This window comes from Candoia aspera, chromosome 7 (assembly GCF_035149785.1).
Source record: "Candoia aspera isolate rCanAsp1 chromosome 7, rCanAsp1.hap2, whole genome shotgun sequence".
Lineage (NCBI taxonomy): Eukaryota > Metazoa > Chordata > Lepidosauria > Squamata > Boidae > Candoia > Candoia aspera.
Window position 1 is genome coordinate 30,125 of NC_086159.1, and position 27,834 is coordinate 57,958.

Sequence of the window (27,834 nt, forward strand, 5' to 3'; positions counted from 1 at the left end):
CCATTTCCACTGCCATTCATCACCTCTTTTGATAGCCAACGTGTTGATTTCATAGTATTCTCTATTTACTTTATCTACACTTTATCTACACTTGATACAGCACTGAGATGTTGCTAGTTGTTTCAGATGGAGGCTACACAATCGAGTGCAACAGCTAACCACTATCTATAACGTAACAGAAGTATAAAGCAGTATATTCTTTGGATTGTGTTTCTGGTACAGTACAAAAAAAGTCCTTTCCTCAGTGTCATCTCATTAAGTGATGCTGCTCCTGGACTCTAATTAGCTAACACAAAAGGTGTGGTGAAACTGCTGGTTGGGAATATAAAGGTATTATTCCCTATCTCCAATGGCTTATTCTCATGTGACAGAGGAATAGTCCTGCTTCTGCTCTGCCACTAGAGAACACCGTAGTTTATTTTGCTGAAAATTTCTATCTCATAAATTGTTGTTGTGAGCCACTCTAAGATGGGTGGCCATACAAATCTTTTAAAGATTTTAAAGGTTTTTAAAACTCTGGAGCCTTCTAGAAATAAGCTAGAGCAGATGGGAATTGGAATCTGACATATTTTAAGAGTTGAGATTCGGGAAGGTTACTATAGAGAACCAATGCCATATTTATGCCCAATCAAATCATTAATTAGAAATAAAATAACATTCAAAACATAACAGCAGATCAGTTTATTAGTACTTAGAAACACAAACTTGATTCAAAGCCCTAGGAGCAAATGAGCTCAAACATACAAATAATATTTAAAAGCATGCAAGAAAGGAAGGCTGTTATGACGAAGATCTTCCACTGGGCTTGGCCTCCTCCTTCTCTACCTCAGAAAACTTCCTTCTTCAGCAACAGATTCCTTTGCTATACAAGTCCTTCACTAGAATAGTCAAGGGTGGTTGGCAAAGTCTGCACTGAGTTTCTTCATTATGGCTCCGTGGCTCAGGCCCTGCTGCGAGCGCTTTGTGGAACTATAGTTTTCCTTCACATATTTTGCAAATGGAGCAAGTGGTGCTTTAGCTGGTGTACCATCTTTGAGCTTGGACTGGCAAAGCACAAGCTGCCCCTTGCAAAGAGCACAGACAAAGCGCTGCGTGTCCAGGGATTTGGAATGGCGTCCAATTCTGAAAACCAAACACAAGAGGAGCCTTAAGACAGAAAGCTGCTAAGTGAGCACCCACCAAGGAAAGGAGAATGCTGCATGCATTTACAGACAAAATTATAGAAGTAAAACCCTTAGGAAAGACTTGTGCCTTCAAGTCAGTGTTGACTCCTGATGATTGCTTGGACAAGTCCCTGAAGTTTTCTTGGCAAGATTTTTGGAAGTGGTTTGGCACTGCCTCCTTCCTATGGCTGAGAGGGAGGACTGGCCCACAGTCACCCGGCTGGCTTTGTGCCAAAGGTGGGACTAGAACTCGGTCTCCAGGTTTCTAGCCTGATGCCTTAACCATGACACAAAACTGGCTCTCCAGAGGTTACAAAGAGATTACAAAAGGTCAAACTGCAAGGAACACAAAGCATAAGGCTGACAGTGAGGCTTTGGGGTAAGAAAGAGGTGAAGAGGTTAGGTGTGGGGGGAGCTCTAGACAGCCTTCCTTAGGCCGGCTCTGGATCACTTTGCACTCATTAAGCTTAACACACCTGAAGCAGCCCCAGCAAGTATGGTGGCCACATGATCTATAAATTCCCCAGAGATGACAAGGAACTAGAATCCTGCATCCACTACCACATTTTGTGCTTCTGCAACATCACACCTGATACTTCTTTTGTACTGTGATACATAAATTCAATCAGTGAATGTGGTAAGAAGTGGGGTGATGGCAAGATCAAAGCCTGCTAAAAACAGAAAGGAAAATAAGGATGCGATCAAAAACCCCTCTGTTTGGGGGGGTGGGGGGAGAGATAGAGTTACAAGTGAACAGAAGTATGGTTTACTCCAGTCTGAAATCAGTCCTTCCCCTGAAGGGAAATTCTTAGGCAGAAACAAGCTCTCCTCGGGTAGCCTTAACTAGCCAGGGATGGCACTGAGCATCTAGTGTGTTTGGTCGGGCAAGTGTTCCAACATCTCATTTGCCTCCTCAGGGGTGATCAGTTGAATCCACCCACATTGTGAATATCCACAGGAACTGCTTTAAAGGCTATACCCTGATGAGATAGCAATGAACCGACTAATACTGCCAGAAGGAAAAAAAAATCCCATCTGCTGACAATGATGCTAGGCAGGCCTGTGCAGGCACTATCGCCTGGCTGAAACCTTCAAGGAGCACACTACCTGCTCAACAGGCATCCCAGAGCAAACATCTCCAAATGGCTACAAAGCCACCCCCACCCACCAATGAAACCTCAGCTCTGACCCAGAAACCTTCTCCTGCCCAGAGCCCAACCTTGCTTCTCCTAAAGACACATGCATAAGCTTTCCAAACTCTAAGCTAAAGAAAAGCATACTGGAGAAAACTCTCAGCAGTGTCTGGTAGGAAAAAGGGCAGCATTACATCATTAAATTCCCATAGCTCTAGGCCTACAAAGTACCAAAACAGAGTTAGAAACATCCAAGACATAAAACATCAACCAATATACCATGATAGCATCACCATGGAGGCAAGTTAAGCCTCCACATTCCCAAATATATTCCTAAACAGCCAAGTCTTTGTGGCCCTTCAAAAGCCAATTAAGGTGGAGGACTGGATAAACAGGGGTAAACTGTTCACAGGAGAGGGACCGTCACTGAAAAGGATCGTTCCGGGAGCCTCATAGATGGCATTCCCTCAAAGGGATCCTCAGCACATTTATCTTCCTGATCTCACTGGGTGGGCAGTGTTTGACCTCTCTGGTTCCAAGGACCCTCCATCTTCAGTCTTTAATGGGGTGGTACTTGCCCATGTGAGGCTGGTGTGCAATCTGGGGGTCCTCTTGAACTCACAGCTGTACTGGTTGCCAGTTAGCTTCCAGATGCAGTTCAAGGGGCTGGTTATCACCCATAAAGCCCTGCATGGCATAGGGCCTGGTTACTTGAACGCCCACCTGTCTCCATATGTTTCCACCTGTCCAGTAAGATCAGCTAAAGTGGGCATGCTCCAGGTCCCATCAGTTAAGCAGTGTCATCTTGTGGGACCTGTGAAGCATATCTTCTCAGTGATGGCTCCTGCCCTGTGGAATATCCCCCCAGAGATTTGTGCTGCTCCCTCCCTTCTGACTTCTTGTAAACTGCTTAACAACTGGTTGTTCCCCCAGGCCTGGGCTAGGATGGGGGCTGAGCCCCTTAAGTTCTTTGGGGGGGGCTGTTTAGGATTTTGTTTCCAATCAATTTACTTCTTTTTTTCTTAATTTATTTGATAGTCAGGCAGCCTGAAATAATAAATAAAACTAGAAAAGGCAGTCTTGTAAGTATCCAACAATAATCCATGAAGTCACAACCAGCACCTTGAATTGCACATGGAAACTAACTGGTAGACAAAATGGACAAATTTCAGTGTGCCTGTCATTACACAGGACACTTCATGCTATACCAATTGAAGCTTCCAAATAGTTTTCAGGGACAGCCCCTTCCACAGAAAATTGCAATAGCTCAGTGTAGTATGAAGGAATTCTCCAAAAGACTATCACACAAAAATCTACTAATGATTGTTTAGAATTAAAAGTTCACCTGGAAGTCAACTTAAATCCCATAACCAGGAGAGGGAAATGGCTGATTCCAAGGTGATTGAGAGCGAACTATTAACATCTCCAGCATAAACAATGAATGGTCATCAAAAACTCTGCACATGTTAGATAAATAATTATATCTTGAAAATACTGGCTATATATACCGGCTAGACTTCAGAAAACAGTTGAAGACCTGGTTTTGTAACCATGCTTGGAGGGGGGAGAGAAAGAGCCATTCTTGGGGCTGGTTAGTTCCCTAGTCCAGCTGGTCTTACCCCTTATGGGCTGAATTAGATCTGCCCTTACTTGGATTTTACTGTATTTTACATTTATTGATTACTGGTATTATTTATAATTTTATTGAATTTTAAATTGTTTTTACTGTGAACCGCCCAGGGTCCCCTGTGTGGGGGAGATGGGCGGTGATAAAAATATAATAAAAAAATAAATAGCCCATGTCATTCATATTGAACTATACAGCACAGTCAAACATCAGGGCTGACCACAGGAAATGTTTTATGAGCTTTTATATTATGTCATAAAATATTTTATGATAATTTTTATGTCATAAAATGTTTTATAAAATTGCTAAATTTCAATTCCACAGGAGTCATGGGTCCCAGATTTTGGACACATTCTGCAAGTTAACCCATTTGAGGTACCTTGGTTCAAAAATTGTTGGCCTATGATGCACCATTTTGCCCAGTTAAAGGTTACAAACAAACAGACACAAGAGTTTTGGTGGTATTTGACGGTCAAGAGGATTACCTTCTCCTGGCTTTACACTCAGATATGAGCTGATGAGGGCTCATGACTACGCATAAACCTCAAGATCTAGAAATGGCCACAACTGGCAAATACCCTCCGCATGCCATTATAGGGTATTCTTAACCTTAACCTAATTCCTCACAATAGCCCAGTAGCAGAACTTCTTTTCCAGACTTACCCATTCAAGAACAAGTGACTCGGAAAAAAGCAGCTATCTATAAATATAAGAGCAGAGAAGTAAACTCACTTCACTACTCTCACTGATAGGGTCTAAATCTAGCCCGCCTGTTTTTGTATGGCCCAAGAGCTAAGAATGGACAGTTGGGTGAGATCACCATGCCCAAGCCTCAGCCAAGCTCCCAGGGTGAGGGGCAGGGCATCTTGGGTGCAGTGGCCTATCAGCAGCCTCCTTGCTGGTGGGCTGGTCCTATCAAATGGTTGCCACACTCCTTGTCCTGCAGATCTGCCAGCTGCACCTGCAGAGGTAGAGGAGAGGTGGGTCTACCAGAGTCTCCAACCTCGCCTAGGACACCACAGCTAAAATATTTACTATCGGGCCCCCTACATAAAAAGTTAACCCCTAGCATAGCTTAACTGTAAGCAGTTATCTGTGTTCAGTCCCTTGGTTCTGTGTGTCACACCAGCATCTCTCTAGGTATCTCTTCTCCTACCTCATTTCCGAAGCTCCATGATAATCCAAGGAGCCACTCTGAATTGGCAGTAGAGAGAGGATGCTTAACAGCTGTCCTGTCAAGCATTGTTATTGACCACTTATCCCAGTGGTCAGCTAATCACTCCATTGAATTTCCTGGCAGAGCTTCAAGAAACTCCTGAAGTGCCCTTTGGAAACTTACTGGATCTATTAGGCACCTGGGAAAGGCCAATCATCTTTCCTCCTTGCACAGAGTGGTGCTATTGGAAAATTCTATGGAAATCAAGGAGTGATCAAAGTATGACAAAGGACTAATAGAAATGTCCCCTATCACATGTTATAGTCTTGTCTGAGTCCTGAGTCAAAGGCTAAAGAGGCAGACAGACAGCCCAAAGAACCAGCAGGCAATCAGGCCCCTGTGGCAGCTTCAGAGTCAATAAGACTTAGCAGGTAAAACCTGATTCAGATGAGGGGCAGGGTTCTGGCAGGGGTTAGAACACATCAACGACCACAAAGGGCTAAGCAAAGGCTTGGCACTCAAGCCAGCTCATGGAATTCTCTGGTCCTCAACCTCAGAACTGCTGCAGAAAACTCTCGTGGCTCTGTCTCCAACTCTCTCCTGCTAGCAGTTTGTTGACTTCAAGGTAAGTTATGAAATCTGTGAACTTTCCAGATCTGTGTAATTACTTACCCAGCTACTTTCAAGAAATTTACAACACAATTTCACCTTTCAAATTTGCAATTGCCTGGCTTTCTGTCCTGCACTGACTGGCACAGGACATCATATCTCAACTGCTCCAAAGATTAAAAAAAAAAACAGGTCTAATGTGGAGCCTCCTGTGTGGTTAAGGCCCATGATCACCAGGAGCAAACCAGATTGTCGTGGTAACCAAGAACGTATGAGTTGCCTCCCCTCCCAGGGAAGATCAGTTGAATTCCCCCAGCACCAAAAGCCTGGGGCACTCCAGTCCCAAGCCGCTTCAGCTCCTATCACACTTTTAACCATTTTACCAGATATGCAAGAAAAGGATCAAATTATCCCAAATTCAGAAAAGCACAATGCACACATTCTGATAGCAATGACAAATCTCAATAAAATAGTTAAGAGCAGAGACATCACACTGACAACAAAGGTCCGCATAGTTAAAGCAATGGTGTTTCCCGTAGGAACATATGGCTGCGAGAGCTGGACCATAAGGAAGGCTGAGCGAAGGAAGGTAGATGCTTTGGAACTGTGGTGTTGGAGGAAAATTCTGAGAGTGCCTTGGACTGCAAGAAGATCAAACCAGACCATTCTCCAGGAAATAAAGCCGGACTGTTCACTTGAGGGAATGATATTAAAGGCAAAACTGAAATACTTTGGCCACATAATGAGAAGACAGGACACCCTGGAGAAGATACTGATGCCAGGGAGAGTGGAAGGCAAAAGGAAGAGGGACCGACCAAGGGCAAGATGGATGGATGATATTCTAGAGGTGACAGACTCGTCCCTGGGGGAGCTGGGGGTGTTGACGACCAACAGGAAGCTCTGGCATGGGCTGGTCCATGAAGTCACGAAGAGTCGGAAGCGACTGAACAAATAAACAACAACAAACACATTCTTCATTATCAAATTGGAATGGACTCCATCTAAAAAAAGCAGATGAGTGGAGCCACTGGGAGAACAGTTTACCAAACAGCAGACAATGTAGAATCCAAGTGGAAGTAAAGGTCATTGCAAGATGTTTGACTCTCTAGTCTGCATCAGAAAAAGGCAGCCTCGCTAGGCAAAAGGAAATTCTCCACTCACGTGTTTTTGCATTGTAAGCATTCATAAGTAAACTTGTATTTTATCTCATAGTTGTGGCACCGTGACACCACTGGGAGCTCTGGATGAATCATAGCAGCCCTCTTGGCATATAAATTCCAGAATCGCCCATGCCCGTCTCGAACACCATGGATCAACCATGTAGCTGCATGACACAGTTCATGGATGAGAGTATCCCGAAGTCGATCTAAGCATGACATAAAATAAGAGAAAAATTAAGAATTCTGGATCAATGAAACTTATTTCTGATGGCTAAGCAGGCACTCATATGCCAGGCTGCTACTGCTAAGGGTGGGCATAGGGAGCTGAATGCCACCATGGGTACCCCACATTCTCTTGTCTGTATGCCATGAGTTTTGCTCCAAGTCTAAAATGTTAACTATAATGCTCCAATTAATACTTGGCATTATGCCAAAGCTGAACATTTAGCCAAGAACAATGAAAAACCAACCATCTACACCATGTAGCATATGCTACCTTATAATACAGTATCTTTATTCATATATACACTAAGGCAGAGAATATTATTGCAGTTTATATCCATGAAATGATATTTTAACCAAGCAGGCCAATTTCTCCTAGGTTGGCCTGATTTCTTGCCACCATTAATGTACAGGTAGTCCTCGCTTAACAACCATTCGTTTACTGATGGTTTGGACTTACAATGGTGCTGAAAAAACCGACTTACAAGTGGTCCTCATACTTACAAACTGTTGCAGCATCCCCCCATCACATGATCAAGATTTGGGCGCTTGGCGACCAGTTCGCATTTATGACCATTGGAGTGTCCTGTACTCACGTGATTGTCATTTTTGACCTTCCCAGCTTCTGGCAAGCAAAATCAATGAGGAACTGGGTGATTTGCTTAATGACCACATGTTCATTTAATGCCCATGGTAATTCGCTTAACAACCACCACAAAAAAGATTGTAAAATTGGGTCAGATTTGCTTATGACCGCTTCAATTAGCAACCAAAATTCCAGTCTCAATTGTGGTCATTAAGGGAGGAGTACCCATATACCAAAAATGATCAAGCCACATTATGCTCCCATTAATGTAGAATGGGAAGCTGGAAGTTGCCTGAATTTAGAAGGACAAGAGCCTGGTTGCTGCTAAGAACCTCCAGAAAGCCCAACTCCTATAAATATTGGGCGGGGGGGGGAGTGGATAAAATAAAAGAGCCAAATGGCTTAGACACTGCAATTGCCCAAATTGTATTAAAATAAGAACTGTATATCTGCAACTCCTCCTCCCTGCCTCCCCATTCTACAAGAAATCAGAGGAATGGTTTTCAATTTCACACAAAGAAAACATGGCTGAAACTTAAAAAAAGGAACACACCTCCGCAGGACAGCCCAATTCCAAAACCAGACTAGTGCTGGAGACATGCTATTGCCCACCAATCAAATTATGCATAGGACTTCCGGGAAGAAATGGTGAACTGAAGTGGAGCTGATGACCACAGTGGAATGACCGGCTCTGCATAATTCCTCTCTGGACAAGAAGAGGACTTGAGATCACCCACAAGTGCTCCAGACAATTGCTCCTCACGAGAGACTGCAAGAAAATGGTCTCTGGCGGGTTTAGAGCTCTGGGAGACAAGGGAATAGTTACCTTTGCTCAAACCACAGTCAGCGCTTTTACGGACAGTGGGTTCACATATTTCCTTTTCTAATCACTTTTGGAAATTGCTTGTTAATTGCTTTTCAGCTATTAGGAATCTTTGGAACAAGTTTTACAGCACTGGGTGAGTTTCCTTCAATTCTTAACAAAAGAAGTTTTAAGTACAAGTTTAAGGACTTTAAAAAATTCTTTTTTTGGAATAAACAGCAAAAGGGTGATTAGAATGGACTAAGGGTCCAGATGGATTTGAAATAAGATTTTGAAATTAATTATAAGAATCCTTCCTGTGAGAAAATGCTGTTGTTTTGAATACTTAAAAAAAAAAGATAGGATAAGACTTTGAAGGTTGGACACTAGAGAGAACCAGATGGAACTAAAGATTACAATTAAAGGAGAAGAATACTTAAATTTGACTTACTAATACAGAATGGAGCAAAATACTTTAACATTGGACATATTGAAGGATATTTGTGAACAATGGACCCAGAAGTTAATTTTAAGACTGTCTGCCATTATAGACAGACTGTTTAAAAGATGTTATGGAAGAAGAACAAGATTTACCAGACAAGACTGAGCCTGATCTGAAAGTGGATTTAAAAATGACAGGCTACAAGAATGATATTGAAAAAAAGATGTTACACTGGATATACAAATGAAATCAGCTGATGCCTCAATAATTAAAAGGGATGTACAAATAACAAACCAAAAGAGTGACCTGGTTAACTTTCCTGTATTGAATTTATAAAAGAGACTTGTTAAAGTTTTGAAGAATTTTGTGAGAAGAAACAGAAAAAAATGAAAAGAAATCAACTTCTAGGTCTAGGACATTATTTGAAGGGATTAAAGATCAAGATTCTAAAAATAAAAGGAAGGAATATAAAGTTGGTTTATTTGATCAAGGTTAAAATAGATATGTTGTCATCTCTGGTAACCCTTAAAACTTTTGCTGACCAGGACTGAACAACGAAGGATTTGTTTATAGATAAGAGATGAAATATGGGAAGAAGAGATAATTTGTTGTATTTTAAGAGAAGGTAATAAGTTATTAAAATTGTTTATACTTGTTGTGATGAAGGGGGAGGTCATTTCTTTATATATTTCTTTTCTTTTTCTTTACTATATTCTTATTTTTTCTTTTTCTATTTTTCTATTTTTTCCTCTTTTCTGCACTTTCTATTTTTTCTTTTTATTCTTTTATTTTTTTAGTTTGTATTAGTTTTTGTCTTTTTAATTGTAATGTTCAATCAAATTATTCATAGTAATTTAGAAATGGAAAAGATCAAGGATGTATTAAAAGAAGGAAAGGTTGCAATAACGAGGAAACTCAATTATCCTGGCATTGAATAAATATGTGCAACTGCTTCCTGATGAAGAAGCAGAAGATGCTGCAGACACTATAGGAAGTATATAAGGCAGCCAGACTCCAGGAAGCCAACAAACAAGGAAAGCTAACAGAAGACTGGTGGGGTAGAGAGAAGTTGCTAATAAGCTGTGTCATGATCACCGTTGCGATGTTTGTGACATCGCAACGGCTTGCATGACAATACAAGAATATGGGTCCCTGGCTGATAAGACAAGGGCAATAGAGAAACACAAAAAGCAGCAATGGGTCTAAAGAAACGAAGTAACAACTGAGGCCGGCAACCCAGGAAGCAACAAATTAAGGTAACTGACAAGAAATTGAATAACAACTGAACAGGCGAGGTTCAGAAGGGCGCGCCCAGGCTTTCGAGGAATTAGAAGCCTGATCGCCCGGCAATGGATCATCACCGCACAGGAAGGCGATCGAGGCAATGCCCGGGGCGCAGGGGGCTGGACGACCTCTCACTTGGCAAGGACGAACTGATGGGACTCGTGGGGCGCACCTGGGGTAAAGTGGGGTGGAACGCTGACCGGCGCAGGCTATTTAAATCCCGTTCCGGCGCGCTCCCCTCACTCTCAGCTTTCTAAGGGCATGCACTCTAGTCCTAAATAAAACCAGAACCTAAAGCCTACCCTAGCGTCTGTGTTTTTATTGGGTCTCAGGCAGAGCCTGACAGCTGTCCCTTTAAGTCCGAAGTGGGCACTAACTAGTCCATGAGCTTGAAAAGAGAACAAGCCTTCCTAGTTTAGTAAGCATACATACATAAAATACAGGTAGAACAAAATAGGACTAAAGATACAAAGAAACAGATCAAATCATCCGTACGATTAAAAAAGGGTTAGGGTTAGGGTTCCACGTTTCTGTAGATGGCTACTTCTTTCTGATTCTCTACCCTTCTCCAGACTGGGATGTGTTTCTTAACTGGCAGGAGCTAGACATCTCTTTGTGAGAAAGCAAACGAAAAAAGGCAACATGGAAGCGGCCCCTTCCCCTTTACAAGCTCATCTGTAATGATTGCCTGAACCCAAATAAAATGCTCAGACTCAAAATCAAAGTTTAAGTTCTGATTTTATTTAGAATAGAGTGCAAACAGAAAGAAAGCTGAGAATGAGAAAAGCGTGCCTAAAGTCAAACTAAATAGCCCCACTTCAAACAGCGTCCCACCCACCCCTTCATTCATTACCATCCCACATTCCCAGGTGCTCCTAACGAGCTCTGCTGATCAACGGGCAAAAAGACCTTGACATTAAAGAGATAACCAAAACACATTCCTCCATGGCATAGGCAGATACAACTCCCCGTACAAGGTTTATCAGCAGCACCCTCCCAGCCAGGAACGCACGTCAACACTCTGGCATGCGAATCGTTACGATGTACAGCACCATTGAAACGGTGAACCTGACATCATCTGACCGAGGGAATCTTTTTGCTCCAAACTGATTGCTCAGTGTCTGAAGTTCCTGGGCTTTGCTGCTCTCTCTCCATTACCACTGTCTGTCCTGACTGATTAACTCTTTCTTACCTGAACCTCTGGAAGTGTTTTCTCCCCTTTCACCACAGCGTGCTAGAAGAGGGTTTGCCTTTGCATCCATGTAATCTGTGACCACAGCAGGTCTAGCCAGAGAAACAAGGGTGCTTACCTGCAGAATCACAGACTTTTTCTGAGAGCATTATCTTGGCATAGCGCTGTCTCTCTGGATCCTTCAGCTGGCCAGTTACACAACACCCTGCTGTTTTCTGCATCTTCTTATTCCAGATAATTTCCATTCTCCCTGGCAGCTGAGAGAAATGACAGAACACAAAGAGACCAAGGAAGGTGCAAGGCTACAACAGTTAGCTTCAGTTTTTCTACTTTTGTAAAGCCCTCACTACACACGTCTTTTGCTCCAAAAGCTTCACATTCTTTGATGCAGAAATAGGGTTGAGAGGCAAGCAGCAGACACCTACACCTGACCAAGGCTGATGTATGACTCCAAAGGCAAGTTCAAGGCAGAATTTCCAGTTGCTGCTTGGCACTGAGCTCCCATCCAGCCACCCACTAGGAGCAAACAGTTCTGTCTGCACTACTGTCCAAATGGCCAGCATGGATGTGCCAACTCTTCCCACCTCTCTCTTCTGGAGGAGAAAGAGAGATAATTTCTTCTAAGCCTGGCTGGTCTTGTGCAGCAGGTGCTGCATCTGCCTTCTGCGAAAGCCCAGCACCAGAACACATGCTTCTTCTTCTTCAAGTTCTTGGCAGAGAACACCAAGTTTAGGAGAAGAAACAGTTGTGAAAAGGAAACAAAGGTTTTGGGAAGCTGAGCCAAACAATGTGGACCCTTTGCTAAATTTAGCTACACCCATAAACCTAAATACACTACCTTTTCCTCAAAGACAGAACAGTTGTAAAAGGAATACAGCTTTTGGGCCAGCTCTTCTTTTTTACTCTGGAAATGCTTTGCTAGTTGGGATTCTGGGTCTGACAGCTCCTGTAAGAAGCAGCCCTGCACATGGCATGGTCTCCTGGGAAGAAAGAAGTCAATAGAAAGCTGAAGGAACAGCCCGGCTGTTCAAGGCACACAACACCCATTTCTCTTCATTGTGGAGGCAGGATACTGTCACACTTGCCTTAAAATGAACCCTCAGAAAACATTTTTGTGATCTTTCCACCCACAATTCTACTTCCATCTAGGTTTAATCCTGAAAAGCATGTTAAAAATGGCAACAAAAATAAAATAATGTCATGTTCCCGTTCCGATGTTTATGGTTCCTCGTAACGTTTCACATGTCATATCTGCAGTTGCGTGCCTGCCTGGCCACGCTGGTAAATTTCCTTTGTGCTGACTTGTGATCTTCTGGAATGTATGTTTGGGTTATCTCTGCTGTTCAAGGTTACTTTCTCAGGCCGATTCTAACGGTTGCTAGCATCTGGGGTGGGTGGTTGCTATGCTAGCCTGAGGGGAGGGTTCGCAACGGGAGCAAGGCTTTTTAAGTTTGTAATTGGCGCGCTTTTGCTCATTCTCAGCTTTCTTCGTACTTTGCATACTATTCATTCAATAAATTAGTTTTCTCTAGCAATTACTGATGAGACTCCTTTTATTGGAATAGGCAATCATTACAAATAATAAGCTCCTGAAGAACTAGGCATGGTTGAGCAACTTTCAAGATCCACCCATGTTTGCCTAAGCAGGCACTCTGAAGAAGCCCCAGATCTCCTCAAACAAATGATAATTAGCCTACGTCTAACCACAGTACACACAGACACATGTTCTATTTCCTTCATCATTAATCTCTGTCTCTCTCTCTATCCCAAACATTATATATTGCAACAGAAACACCAGGCCAAAACTCAGATATTAAAGACACTGCCTCCTGTAAACACTGTACTGTTCTTTTGTGTGTGTGTGTGTGTACGCACGCACCTTCAAGTCAGTGTTGACTCCTGGTGACTGCCTGGACAAGTCCCTGCATTTTTCTTGGCAAGGTTTTTTGGAGGTGGCTTGCCACTGCCTCCGTCCTCGGGCTGAGAGTGACTGACCCACAGTCACCCAGCTGGCTTTGTACCTAAGGCAGAACTAGAACTCATGGTTTCCCGGTTTCTAGCTTGATGCCTTAACTACTACACCAAACCACTACACCAAACTGCTCTACTCGCTTAATATGTCAAGGAAGCTGAAGGAAATGTTAGGTAGTACAAATGAAATACGGAGATTTAGAAAGAAAGAGATAATGTCACTAGCGCCTTCCATATGTCTTGGCTCCTAGGCTCCCTCAAGACCGCCCTCCAGGAAGCTGCTCACAGACCCACATTTTCCGGAGAAGCAGAAGCCAAAATATGCTGTTTTTCTATCATGATTCTCCTACTCTCTTTAGAAATGATGCTAGCCCCCTCCATGATGGCTTTCCAGAGGATAGTGAAGACTATTCGCTTAGGAACACCTTTGGGGAACAACTGAGTGCTATCTGAAACCCTATTTATTTAATTCAGAAATTAGTTCATATTGTGTTTTATTTGTTGTAGTTTGTTTATTTTGATCTGTTGGTAATGCAATGTTCTATTTTGTTATTAGCCACCATGAATCAATTACAATTCAGCAGCATATAAATTTGATAAACAAACAAACAAACATACCTGGAAGGATCCAAGCCCAAACAGTGCTACATTACAGCAACAACAACCAACAGCTGTCTAATCTGTTAAAAGCTTTCAGCAAAGTCATCAAGCCACTTTGCAAGTTTTCTCTACTGGTGAGCAGCTCTCGCTGTGAAGAAGTTTCTCCTAATAGGTGGGTGAACAATTGGTCAGCCACTCTAACACTCGAAGTAATAGTGTAGAAGCAGGAGAGACTCACCTCATTTGCATCCAGGGGGACTGAGTAATGTCCGAGAGCACCTTGTTCTTAGAAGTCCCCGGAGAACATGGTGTCCCAGGAGCAAGGATTCTGGACGCTGACAGAAGGCTGCCCTCCCTCTTCACAGCTGGAGCTTGAGAAGGCCCGAGGTTTCTCTCCGCTGTAAGTCACACACAGGATGCTCAGCACAGAGCTGCAGATCACACTGACCAGCCTCGGCCTACCAAATGGAAGCAGCCACTCGGGACAACTTGACCACAAGGCAAAGTGCCACCTTGGCTTCATAATTAAGTAACTCCAGAAAGCTCTTTCGCTCCCAAACCACAAGTAAGGAGAGCAAAAGCGGAGTATACAAGCAGCCTTGCTCACACAGCATGACCAAAAGACCAGTTGTAACAGCCTGCACAAATCAACAGGCACTGTAACAAAGCCGGCCCTTGGTCATCATTTGCAAAATGCCCCAAGTGTGGGAAGGGCTAGGAACCCAGGAGCCGACACAAAGCAGGGCTGGGTTTGCGCCTTCCTCCTCTGTGAATTGCTCTCCTTGAAACTCTGCAGAAACAGCTTTACTTCAGCCTGTTACTGGAAGCAGAAAGACAACTGCCACACACATCTTCCCTACCAATATTCCCACCACTAAGAACCTTTATTCCAATGTACCAATTACGGTCTCCCACCCACACTCATACTCCTCCTTAACTCAGACATGTATTTTCTTGGGCCCACGTGCTCCCATGTGAGTCCAGGAAAAGGAACTAAATATGTACATTAAGCACCATCTCAACATAAAGCACCACGGTCCTTATGTTTGCAACCCAACTGTTCAAGAGAGCATATCCAAGCACAGCCACAGACCCTCCAAGCAGCAAAGAGCACCAGAATTAGACCAGAAAAGGGCCCTCTCTTACCACAGGGGCTTTGCTGGATCCCGGCCCTCTTGTCTTCAGGAAACAGCATCCTTTGCTTCATGAGAACAATAAGACTATTCATCTCCTCATCAGAGCTCTCCAGAACTAAGCACCCGCTTGAGCTATGCAGCTGGCCCTGGGCAATGCCTTCCCCAGAGCTCTTCTTGCTCTCCAGGAGGAAAGGATCTGGCCCCTCCCAGGAAGCAGCACAGCCACTCTGAGGGGAGGCAAGAGGCAGGCAGCTCCAAGCCCTCTGGCGACGGCCTGTCTCCCTGAGCTGGGATGGATTCCTGGTGGGGCCTTGGACAAAGATGGAATCATCGTTGCTGTTGGCGTCGTTGCATGTGAGTGAAGTGAAAACAGACCCAGCAGAGCAAGCAGCCACCTTTCCGGTGATACCAAGGGCCTTTGCCGGGTAGATCGGTCTTGGATCTGCAATGCAATTAAACCTGCTCAGAACCTGTGTCTTCTAAGCCAAATTGGGCGCATTCATAAGGTAAAAGTAGAGTTTCCCTGGAGCACTGCTCAACTTAGTGACTTCCTGGACACATCCATATAGTCTTCTTGCCAGCCATGCAGAAATGGCCAGCCCCTCCCTTCTCCTAGGGTGTTTTCTCAACTCCCCTGTCTAGCCTACAACTTTGCATTTCCTGGCGGTGTCTCATGCATGCATTATCCCTGATCTGTTTTATGACATTAGCCAAGGTTAGCTTGGCATCATGACCTAGCTGGGCATAGACTTTACACAAAATTAGTCCATGTTCACGCAGACTCATTTATTTCAAACTTACAGCAACAGCCAAAGACCAAGGAGACTCTGCTGGCACCTTTTCCTCAGAAGACATGCGGTGTTGCACAACTCTCCCTCTGCTACCCATCCCACATTGACAGATGTCAGAGAAGAGCCTGAAGCCCCTTGGACCAGGTAAGATCACTGGGGGTGGGGAGGGCAGGGAGGGGAGAGGGAGGGGGCTTTGCATAGCTCCCAGGGCGTTTAACTGAAGGACTGTGACCCCCTTAGCAGGACTACAAGAGTGCCATCCAACATTAGTCAGAATAATGGGGTAGGCATAAAAAACACCATTTCAAAATTCTAGTCTTGAGTCAGCATTCCCGACTGACCCACAAAAGGAGCTTGTCTTGTTCCAGTGTACCACTGACCCAGCACTGCCTCCCTTTAGGACTCCGGGGAGAGAAAGAGCAGATAAACTTTCCCAAGCCTTGCTCCCCAAGCTTTTTGACTTGCTTGCCTTTTGTGACAGATCCATGCTTGTTTTTGAGAGAGCTGAAAAAATTCTCTTTTGAACTGTTCAAACGGAGAGATGAGAAAAAATTAGAATAAAACTCTGAAAGCAAGTAAAGATTTTTAAAAGCTCAACCATACCCACCCCTTCCATCCAATGTTCCTCAGGGTGTTGGACTGTACCTTCCATCTCCTTGGGAAGTTAGCAGACCCCGTAGCCCAGTACTTGTGGGAGGCCCTCATCTTTTCAGAACTGCTGACTCCCCCAGGCATTCACATCCCTGGGCCAAACCCAAACACGCCCACTCAGCCTTTCTCCTGGCGCCCCTCTGGCTGCCCCATCGCCTCTTGGTGTTCATGAGAAGCCAGTCCCCCCTCTTTCACAGGACAAGAAATAGGGTGTTCTCCCCTCCTCTGCTTTAAGAGATTAAATTAATATCTGCCTGACTTTTTTTTACCATTGTTAAAAGTATGTAGCTCATACTGAAATTAAATTTACAAAAGCAAGCAAAGTTTCACTTTAACCTTTTTAACAAAGGTTTACATATTAAATCTGAAATTAACAGCCCATTTGGCCACTATTGGCAACTCAGTAAAACTTCCCAACAACCCTCCATCCCAAGGCTCATCATGCAGGGCGATGGCCCAAAAGAAACACTTTACGTGGAAGACTGTAAAAGATCTCCCCACCAACCCCTGGCAAAATCCTTTGTTTTGACCTCACCTGAAAAATCAGAATCAGCCCAACCAACAGAGTTCTTGAAATACAACTGGCCTTGTTATGGTGGTGATAAAAATGCTGCACTGTCTCCAATAGGTTGTTGCTCTTAATTGGTTCTATGGTTATGTATTTAATGTAATTTCATTTTCTACTACCAGCCCTGACTGATCTCAAAACGTTCAGAAGAATCAGACCCGGCTGGTCCTTGGGTGGGAGATTACCAGGGAGTCTCAGAGCTCAAGACCATGGCAAACCACTCCTGTATTGCTCTCAGGAAAATTGCATGGATCTTTCCATGAAGCCATCAGGAATCCAGCTCGAAGGGACTTTATTTTTTGCCTTTTACTACAGCCACATCTCTTGGATGCCATTTGAGAGAAATGTGGGAGATACAAAAAAGTTGCTCAAGGGTGAAGCAGGAAGTCTCCCATTCAAAACACATCCTTTCCATGAACTTCTCAAGCAGCCACGGGAAGCCGCTGCCCTCTGAGCTCTGCTTGGCAACGTGGAAGTGAATAATGCTGGCAAGGCTACCCTTGCAAAGATGCAACATGCACAGAGCACTGAGGACAGGTGACAATGCTAGAGGAGTACCAAACGTTAAATATTGATCCAAGATGACGACCGAGAGCAAACGCCAGTCGCTGCTTCAAGTGGGAGACGCTTTATATTAACAGCTTTTTAGCGTCTGATTATTGTGATGGTTTTAATCACTTGTTGTAAACCGCCCAGAGGCCTCCGACGGGAGATGGGCGGGGATAAATTAGATAGATAGATAGATAGATAGATATAGATATAGATGATAGATAGATAGATAGATAGATAGGTAGGTAGGTAGGTAGATAGATAGATAGATAGATAGATAGATAGATAGATGATAGATAGATAGATAGATAGATAGATAGATAGATAGATAGATATAGATGATAGATAGATAGATGATAGATAGATAGATAGATAGATATAGATGATAGATAGATAGATAGATAGATAGATAGATAGATAGATAGATAGATAGATAGATAGATAGATAGATAGAGGTAGGTAGGTAGGTAGGTAGGTAGATAGATAGATAGATAGATAGATAGATATAGATGATAGATAGATAGATAGATGATAGATAGATAGATAGATAGATAGATAGATAGATGATAGATAGATAGATAGATAGATAGATAGATAGATAGATAGATATAGATGATAGATAGATAGATAGATGATAGATAGATAGATAGATAGATAGATAGATAGATGATAGATAGATAGATAGATAGATAGATAGATAGATATAGATGATAGATAGATAGATAGATAGATAGATAGATAGATAGATAGATAGATAGATAGAGGTAGGTAGGTAGGTAGGTAGGTAGATAGATAGATAGATAGATAGATAGATAGATATAGATGATAGATAGATAGATAGATGATAGATAGATAGATAGATAGATAGATAGATAGATAGATAGATAGATAGATGATAGATAGATAGATAGATAGATAGATAGATATAGATGATAGATAGATAGATAGATAGATAGATAGATAGATAGATAGATAGATAGATAGATAGGTAGATAGGTAGACAGACAGACAGACAGACAGACAGACAGACAGATAGATAGATAAAATATTCGGCTAAAGATTTGTGCTAGCACTACATCCAGATCTACAGTGCTTGCAGGTATGGCTGCTCTCTCTTTCTCTAACCTAACTCACCATTTTTTCTTTTTGTTTAAAACGCAGCTAAGAGGGCATTTTGGAGAACACAGAAGGTTTCCTATTACTTCATGACATTTTACGGTGCTCCTGATCAAGGAATTCATCTAATGGACCAAAACCCATTTCCTGAGCACAGAATCATCTACTAAGCGGCATCCCTGGCATCTTGGTTTTTGGAACAAGGAACATAGGAAGACTAGAGACAGTGTTTCTGCATTTCCGGAAATCTGGAAAATACTGATTTTTTAGAGTTAGGTTATTTGAATCTTTACCTTTAACTTCTTTAACGGCTGCTTCTGAAGCTTGAAGAAAAGAAAACTTCTTGGAACACTTACTAATTCAAAAGATGAGACATGCAGCTAGAATCGCAGAATGGCCCCTTCTTATATATGCTTCTCCCTGAGTGAATCCCACAGAACTCCACATGCTCAGCCAAAGCAAACCCAGCTACTTCTTGACCAGTAAGTACCTAGATTAGATGAGTACCAGCTGAGTCACTGTTTCCTCTCACCCAGCCCTCCCCCTAGTCACTGCTGCAGAGGACTCAAAAATCACAAGCAAGCTAAGAGAGGACATTCTTCCTAGGCAGGGTGCCACTGCAGCCTCCTTTCCTCCTCCTCACTTCCCTGTTCTTCTGATCATTCCTCCTTCTGTTGCATATTTTACAGGGGTATAAATCTTGCCTTTCTTAAAAGGAAGTCCTGCTCAGTATTACCTACCCCAAAGAGATACCTTATAATGCACACACACACAAACACACACCACTCTAACCCCTTCCCTGGATGGGCTACAACGACAGCCCTCAGACTCCAACATCTTTTCATTTTACTTTTTTGTGTCATTTTCCCCTATTCTTTTCCCCCTTCACCACCCATCTTCTCTCCTTCTCTCCCCTTTAAAAATTAGCACTGGGGAAATCATATGAATTTACAGTTTTTGCAAAGGATTTAATTTAATTTCAAAGAATTTGCATACTTGCAAAGGACCCCTTCACAAGATAATTCCCTATCTAAACTGGCAAAACATGTACGATTCCCACTTCTAACTGAAGTTGTAAAGGTTTAATGAATGTAAGATAAACTTTGATCTGGTCTTAAAGACAAAAGTCTTTAACTGACAATAAACTTAAAGAGACTATCTGTGACAGATTTGGATCCTAAATAAACTGATGTAGAGGGCATAGGGAATGGTCTGGAAGGACAGGAGGAAGAGCTGCTACCAAGGCAATGGTCAGATAAGCAGGGCTTGAGCCCGGGCCAAGAAAGTAGCGTGAGAAAACATCTCACACAAGTCCCTCCCTAGTTCACACAAAGATAAGTGAGGGACAGGGGAAACTCATTCAGACCTGCAAGATTCTGTTACTAAAGCTGTTATAATAAAAGTAGTCCTGGCCTATATGGCATTGGTTTCTTAGTCTGGTCTACCATGTAATGCTGACTACTGACAAAATGGCTTCAGTGCAAAATCTGCAACACAGACACACACACATAGCAGAATACAAGCCCTAAAAGATCTAGAAATAGCTTGCATTCAGAATATTATGACTAATGTTAGTTCTATAATATTGGCTGCCAGTTTGCTTCTGGGTTCAATTCAAGGTGCTGGTTTTCACCTTTAAAGCCCTACATGGCATGGGACCAGGCTACCTGAGGGACCGCCTCTTCCCTACTACATCTACCTGTCCCATCAGGTTTGGCAAGACAGGTATGTTATGGGTCCTGTCTGCTAAGGAGTTCCATCTGATGGGACCCAGGAGGCAGGCCTTTTCTGCCGTGGCACCCACCCTCTGGAACATTATTCCCCCTGAGGTGAAATTAGCCCTGTCCTTACCAGCCTTCCAGAAAGCCCTTAAAACATGGTTTTTCCAGCAACGTTGGGGATCCCATGAGATCACAGGGAGCCTACGAGATGGTTGTATGTGTTTAGGATATTGTCCATTCTCCCACAGTTTTGGTTCTATTTGTGTTTGTCTTTTAACAGTTGTTTATATTTGTTTTTAACTGTTTGTTTTTGGTGTACACCACTCAGAGTCACGTTTATGAGATGGGCAGCTATATAAATTTGCTAAATAAAATAAATGAATAAATACATTACAGAATTATTACACATAACTGCAAAATATTTATATAGAAATTAGCATGGCTCTTTTTTAGTTTGTTTTCTAAACATTAATCACACACCTTTGTCAAATCAGATCTTAATTACTTAAAACTGAATGTTTCAGAAAACCCAAATCAATGTAAAGTACAAGATTTCAAACATACCTGCTGTTTCTTGTCCTTGGTGTGCAACACGAAGCAGGTTTGGGGGTCCTCATTCGAGACAAAACTAAAGGAAACCATAGTAGGAAAAAAAAAGTTAGCCTCCTTAAAGCATTACAGTCCTAATGTCTCCAAAGGGACAACTAGAAAACAAATTAGATTTAATTAAGAATTCACTTCCCTTTTAGGATCTTTCAAACCTAATGGGAGGCCATTTGACTTGCCCTTGGGAAGGTTATGCTAGGCTAGCCATTTTTAACTTGCAGACAGTGGGAAAAGAGAAGCAACCAGGGTCATGGATGGCTGAAAACACTGAGGGCAAGATGTGTACATAGCAGCAAAAACAGAGAGGGAGGAGAGTGTTTCCCTTCAGACATTTAAGGCAAAGACTAGATATGTTAAGAAAGCTTCTAGATCACACAATGGCTGAATGGATGCACAACATGCACATTATATACACCGAGGTATGCAATGCAAGAGGAAGATGACCCAGAGAAAATTATGCTGTTGGCAAGGTTCAAGGAGGACAGCAGCTAAGGTGGAGGGCAGGATACACAGATGGCTAGAGTGTCCTTGAAATTATCTCCACCAGTGGGAGCATGTAACACATTCTGCCATTGTGATGACTGCCTACTCGTTTACCATTAAATCCGATTATACATATTACGTAGAAATCTCTTTAATGGATTGTAGTGTGCAGTACAGAGAAAAAGTTGTGAACAGAAGTTCCCACGCTTTCCCCAAGTTAAACAGTCCAATGAATTCAACCCCTTCCCCCTTCTTCGGTATGCAGCCCCCCTTTTCATGCCAGTCAGTTCAGCTCCATGCGGATGTCTCCACCGACTCGGCAGTTTGACCTTGGGTGCCAGAGATAGTCCAGACAAGATGCTTTCACACTCCTGGCTTGTCCCCCCTCCCACTTCTACTGACTCGCAAGTCTTAACCCACTTCTACTGACTCACAAGTGTTGATTCCATTCATGCATGCGAGTCGGATCAGATGTTCTGGGAACATTTGATCTGGGAGCATGACAGCCATAAAGATACACTGCAGTCCCATCACCCTGCCCCTATTATAATCTCCATGAAACTGGAGCAAGAAGTTAACAAAATGTAGCTGCTGTCTTCCTTATATTCTTCTTTTCATTTAATCCAGATATACCTATGAATGCTGCGAACAAATAAATGGAATCAGCAGTGGGTTAAAAGGTGAAAATTAACTTGAAACATTTCAGCACACTGAATGAATGAAAGGAAGAGCAAGCAAAAGTTTGCCAATAGAGTTCAGAGGGAATTCCCCCAAAAAAGTATTTCTAAGTCATAAGAACATAAGAACAGTCATGCTGGATCAGGCCAAGGTCTTGTCTAGCATTCTGTTCCTCACAGTGGCTAATCAAATGACTTTGGAGTGCTCACAAGCAGGAAGTGGAAGCCTTCCCCTCTCTCATTTTTGTCTCCCAGCAAATGATATTTGGAGCTATGCTGCCCCAATATGGAAATAACATTGGTACACATATGTGAAGTTGGTGGGGGGTGGGAGGGTTGCCACAATGTCAATTACTTTTTATTTAGATTTATATGACTGCCCCTCTCACCACAGTGACTCATCTTATGCTTGTCTACATGAACTGCATTTGTTTTTTTCACTGACTATCCACCCACTTTAAACAGAAGCTTCTGGAGTTCTTCACAATTATTTTTGCTTAGGTTCATTTGCAAACCTACCCAGCTCACTGCTTACCCCAAGTCAAAATCATGTATGAAGAAATTAAAAAGAATAGGTATGGGTCCTAATGCAAGAGTCTTTGAGGAGCATCTTTGTTGAAGAGTTTCTGAAAATTCAGCTGTAAAACAGGGACACCTCTATACATAGGCCTCTTAAAACTCTCAAAAACCTCTAAAAGATTCGTGACAAAAAGGATGTACTTTCCATGACACTCCCTGATTTTCATTAAACAAGGCTTGTTCCAAGTTATGCTTATTTTTTGATTATTTCTCTCAATTTATTTATTTATATGATTTATATAGCCACCCATCTCACACGGGTGACTCTGGGTGGCTTACAAGATTAAAATAGAGAAACCCAGCAAATATAAGTGCCCGATACCCAAGGATAAGTTGCCAACCCCATTCACCATCAATAGTAGCGGAGCTCGTCTACCCCCCGACCCAAATGCCAGGCCTTGAAAGGCTAACAGAGTTGGGGCCATCTAAATTGCTCAATCTTTTGCCTAGAACAGACATTATAGTGAGCAGCCTATAATTTTCTAGATCTACCCCAGATCACTTTTAAAAATTGGTTTCATATTGGTCATCTTCCAGCCCTCAGGCATAGAAATGTGCTTCCTATCAGGAGCTTAGATCAAAGATATAACTGAACAACTTCTAAGGCTTATAAGGACAGCTAACCATTATCCCTTCACATATAACTCAATGATAGGAAAGTCTTAGTTTTTCTTTCAGCCATGTAATCGGCACATAGCTTAAGCAAATATACAGATCTTCTGCCTTGAAGCCACTGCAAGTGGCTACAAGTGATGGGCAGGAGAATGAAGTACAGCATAGCAGGTGGTGTTTTCTTCACTCCTTCTTTTTGAAGGCATGGACCAGGAGAGGAAAGAATATTGGGAGCAACTGGCTGCATAGATGGTGTCAATGTCAAATGTTTGTCCCCCTCCTTGGCAACACTAACCATTGGTGCCTCTTCTTTATCCTCTCTTCTGCCTTGTCCTGCTCCTCAGTTGAACTCCCCTGCCAAATTCCTGTTTGTTCTCTCAAATATAATCTATCCTTCATATCCTTTAATAAGTGCCTTCCAGCAATTAAATGGCACATTCTCCCTGCTTCCCCAAGCACGACTTGATGTCTTACATAGGAAAAGGAGAAGAGTCATATCCAAGTCATAAGCTCTAAAGCGTCTTCTATGTCATCGCAGGCACTTGGTATGCTTAGCAAGAGATGACGGAAAATTGCTTTTGGGGCACAGAGTGTTTTTTTCCAGATCTAACTGGTCTGCAAGTACCTCAACTCCCGCACTGGCAACTTCAATATTAGATTCCTTATGTGCAAGTGACTACTTTTGAGGTTAATCAAAGCTGCAGGTGCTGCAGAATGCCACAGGGAGGCTGCTCAGACCATACAAGGTCCAGGTAGGGCAAGAAAAGACCTTAGTCACACAGAGCAAAATGCAGTTACTGATTGACAAAGGATACACAGAATCCTATTCATTTATTTAAAAGTTGCTATCCAGTTTCTCAGCAGTTTCTACTGTTTTCTTTTAGCGTCCCCAAATAATATTAACAAAAACAACTTAAGTATTTAAGAACAAGTGTTCCAGATAACCAACAGAAGAAAAATCAGCTTTTCATTAAGAGCTTGGAATACAAAGAACTGTGTTATAAGGATCTTCAGAAGTGAATAGCAGAAAGAAAAACAGGCAAACAGAGGTCAAAGTCTTATACCAAAAAAAGTACTTCTATATTTCTGCAGGTTATCTTTTACAGTACTTACATGTTTCAAATTCATCATCACTGCCTGAAGATGATGAGCTGTAAAACAAAGAGTATGAGGGCTATATTACTAGTCACCAAAAAAAAAAAGGGGATAAATCTGTCAGTGTCCAAGGTTAGGCTTACGTATCTTGGACGAGCAGCCTGCTCGGTCACCAGCATAACCCGAAATGGCAAACCTTGTTCTCTAATGCTGTCTTTTAAAATTGTAATTAAATGTGCAGCCAGAAACAAAATCTGCAGTTGTAAGAAAAAATGCACTTCCAGGAGCATCCATACAGTTTAAAATGCAAGTACTGTAACGCAAAATAGGCTGCGCCCTAATAAAGTCAATGGGAAACTAAACGGTTCAAACCCTGAGCGAGCACGTCCGTTCGAACCTCCCTGCGGTGCAAAATACACACACACCCACGCACCCCACACATGCCTAGAACAGAAGGGGCAGCCTGCAGCGCGCGCGTGCCCCCCAACCCCCGTTTTGCGTGTCCACAGATCACCCCGAGACGGTTCGCCGTTGCCAGCCCTCGAAAGGACGGCGTTACCCTCCGCCAGGCAAAAGGACCGCTCCGAGTCGCCGCCCGACCGCGAAAGCGCAGCGTCTCCCAGCCGAAGGCGGGGCCTGAGACCCCGCGCCAGACCCGGAGACGCGCTCACCCTCCGCGCCGGGCCATCGCCCTCCAGGCCGAACCCGCCGGCGGCGCGCCGAGAGAGGGGCTCCGCGGTCTGGAACCGAAGGGCCCGCGCCGCCCGTCGAAGTTCCCGCCTCGGCGCGCGATGATGACGCGACGCGCGGCCCGGACCATAGAGAGGGGCGGCCGGCCGGCGAGGAGTTCCTTCGTTCTGCGAGGAGGGCCGCCCGTCCTCCCTGCCGCGGGGCCCGCCCTCCGCCGCCGGTGGGCAGAGTCCGAAGCGGGCGCAGCTCTTCGGCGAGGAGGCCCTGGGGCCGCCGGAGGGCGCGCGGGCGGAGGCTGGGGGTGCGCTTTCCAGGGGGGCGTCCGCGCGGACACCAGGCGCAGACGCCTCCGGACGCCCGAGCGCGCAGCGCCGGAAGCCCCCAGGCGGCGGCGGGGAGGGAGAGGCGTTGCGGGGCGCAGAAAGTGGAGCTGGGCACCCCGCGAGGGCGGGGGGGCACGACGTGGGGCAGACGAGGGGGAATCCACGCCCACCTCCAATGGGCGCGGGTCACGGCGCCTGTTCCTCTTGTCTGGCTTCGCTTTCGCCAAACCCTGCGGCTTCTGCTTCGGAATCCGGTTGGATTGCTGGGAACCAGGAGCCGTTTCGTCAAGGAATTTTGTCTTCAGAAGACCAAACTGTGGCCGTGTCAGGCTTGCACAACAACTGACAAACTTGCTTGTCTAAGGAGCAACGTGCGTGAAAAGTACAAGGGCTTCTTCAATAAAATAGGGTAATTTAGAAACCCATCAGTCACGATGCATGGTATCCGAATCTGCCTTTTCACTACTTTTTCTGTGCAGGTTCCAGCTAAAACAGGGCTCAAAAATAAGTCTGCATGCTGGGATTGCATCTTGCACCAGATCAGCCCAGACCATCCCATTACTACAGTAATTGTTTGCAGCCCAAAGCATCTTGGTACATGCAACTGAGTCCCTCTTGAAAATAAATTCACATTGGGGTATGTGATTGATCGATCGATTGATTGATTAGATTTATATTGCCTTTCCTTCAGGGGCTCAAGAAGGCATGCATTGTGTACTCTCCCATTTCTTTTCACAGCCAACCTGCAAGCAGCTTGGGATGAGTAAGGGGCTGGCCCAAGGGAGCCTCCACAAGTCCAAGTGCCTTCACCCCTTCACCATCTGGCACCTTTGGGACTAGCAGGCCTCTTTGCAGTTTTGAGAATAGGCTGTGGCGATTCATGCAAAACTCCTGCTGGGAGGGGCTTGCCAAAGGGATGCTATAGGAGATGCAACCTGAGTAAAGAATGCTCCCCCCCCCAACTTCTCCCTGCCTTCTTTCACTGGGTGGGTGGGAACACTTCCAAGTGCTTGGCCTTGGCGCCCATCATTATTTCCAAGAAAGAGTTCAGAGGGCCCCGGCATTCCCGAAAGGAAGGACTGGCAATCAATCACTTAGCAGTGTGACACTTCTGAGAATTGGGGAAGGGAACTGATGGGCGATGGCACAGCCAAGTTTATACCTGTCAATCAGGGTTTATGGAAGGAAGGACAGCATAGGCAAGAAGTCTGCATCCAGGAGAGGAGAAGCAATTCTCCCAGTGCTGCAACCCCCCTTCCCCCTTTGGGGGCAGAGTTCTCTTCCTGCCTGCAGAACATTGCAAGAAAAAACCAGCTCCTAATTGTCTTTGGGAAGTAAAAGCAGCAGCCAGGGGCATGACTGGTGGGAGAAAGGCAATGGCTGAAAACCCAGTCAGTACTCCAAACAGCCAGTGGAAATCCTCCTGGGTGAGCGGGCTCCGGATCATTGCCGCTGGACAGTGGCATCATGGGATTTGGGAGAAACCTCCAGGTGAGTCAACCCAGGTGGGAGCCACCTCCTGTGTCCCCTGTCAGGCAAGCCTGCCTGTAAAATCTCCCTGTTGATGCAGGAAACTGCTGACTCAGTTTCCATCCACTTTGCCTTATGATTGTTCTCAGAAGGCCCTTAGCCAGCAAAGTGCCCATGGCCCTTGGACCCGGGTACAAGCTCTGCAGTCAGAGACACTTCTGCCTAGCACTCTGAGGACACCAACCCTCCCTTCTGTTCCATCTGACCCTTCCCTTCACCAGCCAGGCATATTTTCCAGATGGTCAAATTTGTCTTATTGTTCAGACCCTCAAGGGAGTTTATGGGCAGAACAAGTCTCAGAGGGAATTTGGCCCCATGCCCTGATTTATCAACCTGGGAACCTCTCTCATTTCTTAAAAGGCAGCTTTCTTTCTAAATCTTTTCCCTCTGAGGTAAGTGTGTGAAGAAGACAAGTTCAGCCACTGCCGAGCAGTCCTGGCTGCACCCAAGGAGGGCTATAGCAAAATGCCTTCCTTGCCTGCCTGGGAAGAGTGTTCAGAAAGTGCCACTCACTGTCATGTTCCCCATTTCAATGTTCTGTTAACATCGTAACATTTCACATGTCAAACCGTTTTTCCGTGTATACCAGCCTTGCACATGGCTGGGTTTTTCCATTCCTGCGCTCTGTTTTGTTTTGGAACTTTGGAATGTATGTTTGGGTTTGCACTCCTGTTCAAGGTTACTTTCCCAGGCGCGTGTAACGGTTCCTAGCACCTGGGAGGGGGTGCGTGCTGACGGGTGCTTGGGGCGGGACTGGATT

At 44.2% G+C, this 27,834-nt stretch overlaps 1 protein-coding gene across 1 annotated transcript; it reads right to left on the bottom strand.

Moving 5' to 3' along the window:
* Positions 1–657: 657 nt before the first annotated feature.
* GCNA (germ cell nuclear acidic peptidase) lies at positions 658–26,991 on the bottom strand. The gene is made up of 9 exons (XM_063308707.1): positions 26,944–26,991; positions 25,203–25,903; positions 21,044–21,107; positions 15,094–15,562; positions 14,186–14,345; positions 12,215–12,356; positions 11,495–11,633; positions 6,850–7,054; positions 658–1,122 (listed from the first exon to the last, which is right to left on the bottom strand). The coding sequence occupies exons 1-9, from the start codon at positions 26,989–26,991 to the stop codon at positions 888–890; spliced, it is 2,163 nt and encodes a 720-aa protein (XP_063164777.1). The 3' UTR covers positions 658–887.
* Positions 26,992–27,834: the final 843 nt, after the last annotated feature.